General features: G+C 52.1%; 1 protein-coding gene and 1 non-coding gene across 2 annotated transcripts in view; one reads left to right on the top strand and one right to left on the bottom strand.

Annotated features, from left to right (window-relative positions):
* Window positions 1-9,640, bottom strand: part of LOC103188721 (Down syndrome cell adhesion molecule-like protein 1 homolog) — a 119,352-nt gene that overhangs the window by 6,281 nt on the left and 103,431 nt on the right. The window contains 6 exon segments of the mRNA XM_042343939.1: window positions 863-893; window positions 1,355-1,510; window positions 4,967-5,254; window positions 5,887-6,075; window positions 8,376-8,474; window positions 8,992-9,155. Of these exon segments, the coding sequence (XP_042199873.1) occupies window positions 863-893; window positions 1,355-1,510; window positions 4,967-5,254; window positions 5,887-6,075; window positions 8,376-8,474; window positions 8,992-9,155 (927 nt within the window).
* trnaa-cgc lies at window positions 2,440-2,513 on the top strand. Its single transcript has one exon. It is a non-coding gene; the product is annotated as a tRNA-Ala (tRNA).

The following is a 9,640-nucleotide window of genomic DNA, read 5'->3' as shown; positions in this document are numbered from 1 at the left end:
CACCCTGCCCAGTAAGGTGGTCGAGACAGAGTCCTTTGCGGGTTTTGAAAGGGAAGTAGACTCTAACTGACCAGTCCGCGCCCTCTGCTCAGTGAGCTGCTGCCCGCTCCATGCCACCCTCCCTGCCCTCCACCCCCACCTGATCCCAACCCACAGCTCAGGTCCAAATCCCTGACTGTCCAGAGCCTTGGGACGTCCTCCCGACGTGAAATGTTGTTTGTTGTTGTCGTTGCTCACAGGTACGGGAAAGGCTTGAAGGGAATCAGTCGGGGCAACGGGTTTGAGTGTAAACTTACTCTAAAAGACAGTGCGGACTCGATAGACCAAACGGCCTCCTTCTGCATAGTAAATGTTTATGATTCTATGACGCCAACTGATGCTCACTGGGTGGGGGGAGGGGGGTTGGGGGGAGTGCTCAGTAAATCGATGGGACCTCGGTTCAATATCTCCTAATAATAATAATCCTTGCATTTGACACAGCGCCTTGTCACGTCACATCAAAAGGACGGCAACTCCAACAATGCTGAGTTCTTCCCCATGACCCCCCCCACCCCCAACTCCCCCGCCCCCCAGCACTGGCTCACCAGCCTGGTCTCTAAGGTAAAAGTCCTGACTTTGGGGGTGGGGAGGGAAGTTGCGGAGGTGGGGGGGGAGGGGGGGAGATGGTAGAGCTCGACACCCTCAACCCTCTATCTACAGACTTGTTCTGATAGGTGTTTGTCAGGTCGGGGGATCAAGGGATGTGGAGCAATGGCGGTAAGTGGAGTTGAGGTACAGATCAGCCGTGATCTCATAGAATGGAGGAACAGGCTCGAGGGGCTGAATGGCCTCTTCCTGTGCCCATGTTCCACAGGGATCTTACCTGATCAGCATCTCGGCTAAACTCTTGGCGTCTGAAATACAACAACCAAAAAAATCAGTTCTATTTGGGTCTAATGTACTCCAAACCCAACCCCCTTTCCCCCAACCCCACCCCCACCTCCAGCAGACGCCCCACTCAGATGTGGGCTACATCTGGTCAGTCCTATCGACTCCTCGCTCTTCCCCCACTCCCGCTCCCCCTCCCCGGCTCCGCTCCCCAGGTCCCCACAATGACTCCCCCTCCCCCCTTCCTTTGCCCCCCCCCTCCTCACACTCCCCCTCCCCCAAAGTGAGTCCCCCTCCCCAGCCCCTCACCCTGTCCGGCTCCCCCTACTCTCCCAGTCCCCTTCCCCACAGTGACCGCCCCCCTACTCCCCTTCCCCACAGTGACCCCCACTTCCCCCTTCCCTGCTACCCCACCTCTCCCACTCTCCTTCCCCACGGTGACCGCGCGCCCCCCCCCACCACCCCCCATCCCCCCTCCCCCGCTCACCGCGCAGTCTCTTCAGACGCCGCTCTTTCCGCTTCTTCCTGACGATGAAGAGCAGGACCACGGCCACGGTGGCCAGGATGACGGGGCAGGCGATGGTGAACAGCTTCTTCACGTCGTCCCCCTCTCCCTGTAGAGACTTGATGGGGGGGATGGTGCCTGGAGAGCGGGGCAGAGAGAGAGAGAGAGAGAGCGCGAGGGTCAGACCCAGAGAGACACCGCACGGGAGGACTTCCCTTCCCTTTGGGCTCAAGCCTCCCCATCGGGAGGGTCCTGAGCTCGTTGTCTCGGCTGACGCTCCAGTGTCATGTCAGGAGGGGGTCCTCAAAGCGCTTCCCAGGATAATAATAATATTAATAATAATTATAACATTAACGATAATATTCATAACAATATAATAATAGTACTAATATTAATAATATTATTCGTATTGTTATTAATAATTTGATTGCATTTGGTAATAATTAATATTTAATATCGGTATTAATATTATTGCTAATGTTAATAATAATTGATATTGCATTTGCATATCTCACGTTTAATACTATTATTAATAATAAATTAATTGCATTTGATACAGCGACTCATCACATCATCGAGATGCCCATCAAGGCGCTTCGCAGCATACACTGTAAAGTGGAGTGACTGTGTATTTTGTTGGCGAAGTGCGGCAGTTTGCGCACAGAAGCGTCGCACTAACTGCCGTGGAGTCAGTGAACAGATTTGTTTTGGGGGATTGTCAGTCCGGGACATTGGGAGAGAGAAACTTCCTTCTCTTTTTCGAACAGCGCCGCAGGATCTTTAACGCCCACCTGGGCCGGCACAGACAGGGACCTCGGTTTAACATCTCACCCGAAAGACGGCGTCTCCGACAATGCAACACCCCCCCAGCGCTGCGCTGGAGAGTCAGCTTAGACCGTGTGACTCTGGGGGGCTTGAACCCCCAACCTTCGGACTCAGCGGCGAGAGAGAGAGAGAGAGAGAGAGAGAGCGGTACCCACTGAGCCAGGATGACACACGATATACTGTGACGCCAACTGAGTGGACTGCGATGCTGATAGTTCACGACTGACAAGAATATCATGTGGAGTCCCGTAGCTCAGTGGTTAGAGCGCTCGCCTCGCAAGCGAGAGGACCCGGGTTCGATTCCCGGCCGGGGCGAAACCTTACTCCACACCCACGCCTCTGTTTACCTGCTTACCCAGTAATCACCCAGTAATACTCAGCAGTAATTAAGAACCCGGCTGTGAGTGGATTGTTGGATTGCTTTCCAAGGGTATAGATCACTTCAAAAATAAATAAATGATAATTTGGTCACTCGATCCACGACTGTTTGTGGGACACTGCTCTGCGCACTGAGGTTTTCCCCCACAACATACACAGTCACTCCACTTTACAGTGTGTCTACACTTTGAGATGTCTCAACGACGTGATAAGGCAAATGCGAGGATGGTTATTATTAGCGTTTGCCGATCGGGCAGAGACTGGCGAGGCCGACAGCAAAGAAAAAAGGGGCGAGTGTGATGGTTTATTGAGCTGCAGGAAGATAGGAGAGAGGGGGTTGGAAACCCTCAATTTCAGTGAATTTGTGGTCCTCCTGCGCTCAGCAATCTCTCAGGATCTCAAACTGATCTCGAACATAGGAATTTCGAAGCATTCAAACAAAAACGCAGCCCCCACTTTCACTCCCCCCGCAAACTGCTGCCTTTTCTTTCCTCCCCGCCACCTTTTTCTTTCAAGAAATATCTCATCTTCAGCTTGATATTTTTTCTCTCTCTCGAATAAAATGACCTATAATAATAATAATAAATAAAAATAATAATAACAATAACTGCTGTGAGCAATTGGCAGCCGCATTTCGCCCAAAAAATACACAGTTAAGCCACTTCCGTGATGCGCTTTGAAACGTCTCAACAACGTAATAAGGCACTATATCAAATTATTCTGATAATCTATATCATTTTTGGTGCTGTGGGGAGTTGGCGGAGGGGAGGGTTGGTGCGTGTACTGCTTTGTCGAAGGCACTGTCCTTTGGACGACACGTTAGACCGAGTTCCCCGTCTGTGCTCTGTTCCGGCGGATGTTAAAGATCTCACGACGCTACTCAAAAACAAAGGGAGTTTCTCTCTCCTGGTGTCCTGGTCGACAATCTCCTCCCAAATTGGTCACTCACTCCATGGCTATTTGTGGGATGTTGCCGTGCGCATACGGACTGCTTCAAAAATACACAGTCACTACACTTTACAGTGCATCCTGTGAGACGTTTTGAGACGTTCTCTCGCTCGGAAAGGCGCTGTATCAAACAAAAGGATTATTAATGTCATTTAATAACCCTTGCATTTGATACAGCGCCTTATCGCGTTGTTGAAGCTTCTCACAGCGCTTCGCAGGATACACTGTAAAGTGTAGTGACTTTGTATTTTGTGGGCAAAACACTGCCGCCGATTGCGCACAGCAGTGTCCCACGAACAGTCGCGGATCGAGCGACCAAATTCTCATTGTGCTGACGGCTCGACTCGTGGCGAGATCGAGGCGTCCCTTCAAGAGGCAGAGCCCGTCCTCTGGGAATCGGGGAATCCTGAGTGGGAAAAGGGGGGATTGGGATTGGGAGCAGAAGGAGACTGGAGGAGTTCTGAGGAGTGATCGAGTGAGTCAGAGCCTCTGGGGATAGTGACGGATGAGCAGGAAATGGGAAACTGCTGCGAAGTGATTCATTGCACATCGGAAGGTATCAGCTGTGCTTGGCTGCCCGGCTCCTCGTCTTGTTCGTCTGCAGAAACCCCCCAAACCCCCACTCCCTCCCCTCCTGAATCCAAACCCCCTCCCGGCCCCCCACCCACCGCCCGCCAGAGGCTCAGTAGATTAATGTGATAACAGCAACTGTCAGGTAAAGGGCACTCTCTGCTGCTCTGTCAGGTCTGGTATCTCCCAACCAGTCCTTACGAGGGGGGCTTTACAGCCGTACGTACACCGCGTGTGTGTGGGTGTGTGTGGGTGAGGGTGTGTGTGTGTGTGAGGGTGTGTGTGTGTGAGGGTGTGTGTGTGTGGGTGTGAGGGTGTGTGTGTGTGAGGGTGTGTGTGTGTGTGTGAGGGTGTGTGAGGGTGTGTGTGAGGGTGTGTGTGTGTGAGGGTGTGTGTGTGTGTGAGGGTGAGTGTGAGGGTGTGTGTGTTTGAGGGTGAGTGTGAGGGTGTGAGTGTGTGTGTGTGTGCGAGCGCATATGTGTGTGCGCGCGAGTGCGTGTATGGCGCGAGTGTGTGTGAGCGCTTGTGTGCGCGCGCGTGTACAAGTGTGCCTGTGAGTGTGCACAAGCGCGCATGTCTGTGTTAGCACGTGCGGGAGGGCGGGTTGTAAGTGTGCGCCTGAGAGCATGCGGCGAGGGTACGCGTGTGCGCGAGCCTATGCACTCGTACGTGTTTCAGCGCTCGAGTGCGCGTGGAGATAAATGGCACGGAACAAAATGGACGGAAATAAATCCTCCAACAGAAAAAAAGAGACGGAAAACCTGGAAAGGAATTAAAATAATATCCCCTCAGCCCCACACACACAAACACCCCCTGCGCCCCGAGACCCCCAGCCCTCTCCCCTCCCCTCCCCCATCCTCCCCTAAGCCTTACTTCCATCGTAATCCAGGGTGGCGAACTGGGTGGTCTCGTTGCCGCATCCGGCGCTGTTGCAGGCTCTCATCTTCAGCTCATACCAGGTGGCCTCTCGCAGGTCCTGCAGGAACACCTCGCCCGACATGTTGGTTCGGAGCGAGTGCCAGGGCCAGCTGCCCTTGGCACGGTACTCCAGGACCACCACGGCGATGGGGCAACCCCCGTTATTCCAGCCCAGCAGGTTGAGCCGGGCGTGGGTGGAGTTAATGTGGGTGAAGAGGTGCTGGTCCTTGTTGAAAGCCGGTTCTGTAAGCGCGAGGAGAGGAGAGAGAGAGGGGGAGATCAGAAACTGACGGGTTTGTCTCGAGATCTGGTTCAAGGCCCTTTGGACCATCCAGAACAACCGCCCTATATTTGTACAATTCTTACCCCCTCCTCCAAAATAATAATAACACGACTGTTTGTGGGACGCCGCTGTGCGCAATTGGCTGCCGGGTATCGCCCACAAAATACACAGTCACACCATTTTACAGTGTATCCTGTGAAGCGCTTTGAGACGTCTCGAAGACGTGATCAGGCGCTGCATCAAATGAAAGGATTATTATTATTATCACTAAAGGACCAATTTTTAAATTATTTTTAGGGATTATTACTCCCGGAAAGCAATCCGCCAATCGACTAAGAACTGGGTTCCTATTTAGCGCGGGGTGCACAGAGTCGTGCGTAATTTGCCTAATGTTTTGCCCTGACCGGGAATTAAACCCAGGTCCTCTCGCTCGCCGGGCAATCACTCTACCCACTGAGCCACAGGAATCCACAATTACCACCCAAATGGCATAACCCAATCCAACAACGGGAATCTGCCAAAGCCTCCGAGACAGAATTGCCCTTATTAATGACCGCTACTCCGCTCCCACCCCTCCCCTCTTGCCGCCCACCTTTGCCGTGTGTCTTGGCCTCGATGATCTCGCTGATGCGTCCTGCTCCCACGCTGTTTTTGGCCGCCAGTTTCACCTTGTACCACGTGCCGCACTTGAGGTTGTCCAGCTTGAAGGATCTCTCGGTGGGGTTGATGAAGACGTCCTTCCATTCCTCGCTGTTGTCCACAGAATACTGTAACACAAACCCTGGGGGAGAGAGAGGCACAGTCTCACTCACTGTCACACATAACCTGGGGAACGTAAGGAAACGTGCTGTAGATGGTAGCTTCTTCCCAACGGCAATACATATAAGTGGCTCGAGACAGAGTGCGTATGCGAAGGATATGTGTATTGCCAGTGCATGTGTGTGTGTGTTTTTTCTCTATGTAGAAGCATAAACTAAAATCATCATTTTGCTTTGTTGTACTGAAATGTCATTGCCACCTTTTGTTCGTCTGTTACGTGGGGCTGAGAGAGACGGAAAGAGAGAGAGAGAGAGAGAGGAGAGAGAGAGAGAGAGAGATGGAAATTAACAGCATCTGAATCGCAGACCCACAGCGACAGACCCTCGAGTTCGCTCTTTGCCAGGAAACGGAATGTAATTTGTGTCCTGTTATGCTCAAAATAAGCCATCCTATTATGACGATCACGGTCTTTGCCCGTCCACAACAGTCTGAGCAACAGCCTCTGATCCAATCCATATTTCCCACGCGTCAACTCTTTGGTGGTATTGGCTGGAGCAGAAAATGCGCCATTTCCCTGCCTTTCTCTCTTACGCTGTCCGTACCTCTCAATGACACTCTTTCCCTCGCTCTCCCCAGTTATCTCACTTCTTCTCTCTCTGTTTGACGCTCTCTCGCTCGTTCTATCTCTCTATCTGTCTGTCTCTCTCTTTCTGTGTGTGTGTGTGTCACACACTCTGACATACTTTCTCTTTCTCTCTCATACACACACTCTCTCTATCTCTCTAATTATCTCTCGAATTTATCTGCCTCTCTCTCCCCCTCTCTCTCTGTTTTACACACACACCCTCTCTTTGTCTCTGTCTCTCTCTCTCTCTCTCTCTCTCTCACACTCTCTGATTCTCTGCCGTCTCTGCCCCGAAGTGAGCCGGTGGCAGTTTCCACGCTGTTCTGCTGCTTCCTGTGGTTTTCTTCAAATAAAGCAAAAACAAAAACGACGTGTAATATTTTTTTTTTTTTGCTTGGAAAGACTCTGTAATTCGCTCAGAGCTAACACCCCTGGGCAGGACGTTTCCAACTCAATGTCACAGCAATAACACCGAGGAAGAACAATGCACACTCCGAGCCTTTCTGCCTCTCTCTCTGTGCAGGAGGATTTTTCTCGTGGTTCAAGCACTCAGACGTCTAAGTAGTCCAAGTCGCGTTTTGCCTACAAAATATCCAGTCCATTGACTTTACGGTATATTTTGCGAAGCGTCTCGAAGACGGGATCAAGTGCTTTGTCAAATGCAAGGATAATTATTATTGCGGGCGGGCGGGTGGGTGAGAGTGAGCGAGCGAGTGTGAGAGAGAGAGACACACCGGCTCCTTCACTTCTCCGAGTTGCCTTTGAGGGAATATTGATCCCACGAGCTCGTGTAGATATTAAGCCCTCGTCAATAAAGCCTGTTGCCCAGGTCTGATAAGGCAGCTTGCGGGGACAGGGTTAAGCTGTGGTTTAGCTTTGCGTTGTGATATCCAAGGCTTTGAAGTCAATTAAAATCCCTTCTGTAAAGTGCACCGTCTCGAGATGGCCGATCGATCTTTCCGTGTTGAGCTCCACTTGCTGAGTGTTTTCAGTTCAGTGTATAAACGGGCTACAGATGGACTTGTCACGGTCTCCTAACTCCCTCTCCCTCCCCCAACACCCCAGTGTCAAACAAAATAAGCGTCGCGTTTGATCCAGCGGCCTCAAGGTGTAGTGACTGTGTATTTGTACAGAGACGCCTAACAGTCACACACCACACAGTAACGTGACAGCCATCAAGTGATCGTGGCCTGTAATTAATGATAATAATAATAATAACCCTTGTTATCATCCTTAGTGGGGTGGAAGGTGCGGAGAGAGGAAGGGGGAGGGGATACAGAGCACTGGGGGTGTTGAGTTGAAGGGTGACGTCGCGAGGAATGACCATAAGCAACACAGGAATCGTTACGTTGAGAGAAAAAGACCAAGGTCCATCCAGTTGGCCTTCTACCACCTGCCAATCGCTTGCTGTGTCACAATCGTGGGAGATGTTGATAGCAATTAATACTGGATCCAACAGGGGGTTCCAACTGGCGGCCCGTGGGCCACATCTGGCCCCCCCCACCGCCCCTCCCGCGCCACTTCCCTCCCTTCATTTCATCTGACTCCACCCCCTCCCTCCATTACCTGTCAATGTTGTGTCATGATTCTGGAAGGGAAACGCACAAACGTTGCCTACGGGGCCCACGGCCCTCGGCAGCCAAAAGGTTGGACCCCCCCCACCACCCCCTACAACGTAAGGGTTGGGAATGACGTACCTCTGATAGAGCTCCCTCCGTTGTCACCGGGAATCCAGTCCAGAGTAATGGAGGACGCGGAGGTGTCCGAGACAATCAGGCGGGGCTGGTCAGGGGGCACTGGGGACAGACAAACACATAATAATAATGACAATAAACCCTGCATTTGATGCAGCGTCTTATCACGTCGTTGAGACGTTTTAAAGCGCTTCACGGGATACACTGGAAAATGGAGTGACTGTGGACTGGGTGAAAAGAGACAGCAGAGTCCCTACAAACAGTGGTGGATTAAGTGACCACATGTTTTTTTTGAGGGGGAGGGATTATTACACCCGGAAAGTGATCCCCCAATCGCTAACAGCCGGGCTCCTACTTACTATTGGGTAAACAGGGGTGTGTGTGCGTGTGGAATAAGGAAACTTGCCTAACGTGTTCTCCTGCCCGGGAATTGAGCCCAGGTCCTCTCGCTTGCGAGGTGAGTGCTCTAAACCACTACGCTGAGGGACCCCACTTCACAGCTGGAAGTCGCTGTGCTCGAACTGGCTGCTGCGTGCGTTCATTCGTTCATCGGTTCGCTCCCTCCCTCCCTCCCTCCCTCCCCCTCTCTCGCTCTCCTCTCCTCCCGGCTCCTCATTACCTTGCACCAGCAGATTGACGATGATGGTATCGAAGCCCCAGGTGTTGGTCGCTGTGCAGGTGTAATATCCGGAATCTTCTGCCTTGACTGAGCGCAGAGCCAAGCTCCCGTTGTTATAGATCATTCTCTGCCCGTCCACGTGAACCGGAATGGCGGAATCCTCACTGCGAGCCACGGCGGGAAACAGGAGAGAGTTTTGTTACAGCACAGAATGTGTTTCACACACAGAGAGAGGCACAGCACAGGAACAGGTCAATGGAGCCCAACTGGTCATCACATCACTCTCTACCTCTCCCTACCTATTCCCCTCTGTGCCCCTCTTCCTCCCAATTGTTTTTGGAGGGTGGGGATTCAGCCGGGTGTCTGACACGTGCGGAAACCCATCACCGTGCATCGAAACCAAGCTGAGAATTCCAGGCATCCACCCACACATGGAAACCCCAGAGATAGATAGTTGGAATGGAATGCGCTCTCTTTCTCTCTCTCTCCCTGGAGGGACACCTCCTGGTTACCTAATTCTAGAAAGTATTAGGCGCAGGTTGGCGAGAGCCAAGACTTGAGGGGGGAGCCCAGAGTGTGTGTTGGGGGGGTCACGGCTGGAGTCTAACCAGCTAAAGCTGCTAAGCTTGACACTGAATGCAGTGTCTGG

Source organism: Callorhinchus milii, unplaced genomic scaffold, assembly GCF_018977255.1.
Source record: "Callorhinchus milii isolate IMCB2004 unplaced genomic scaffold, IMCB_Cmil_1.0 Scaffold25, whole genome shotgun sequence".
NCBI classification, from domain to species: Eukaryota; Metazoa; Chordata; class Chondrichthyes; order Chimaeriformes; family Callorhinchidae; genus Callorhinchus; species Callorhinchus milii.
The sequence above is the reverse complement of the archived record's forward strand: the minus strand, read 5'-3'. Positions and strand labels throughout refer to the sequence as shown.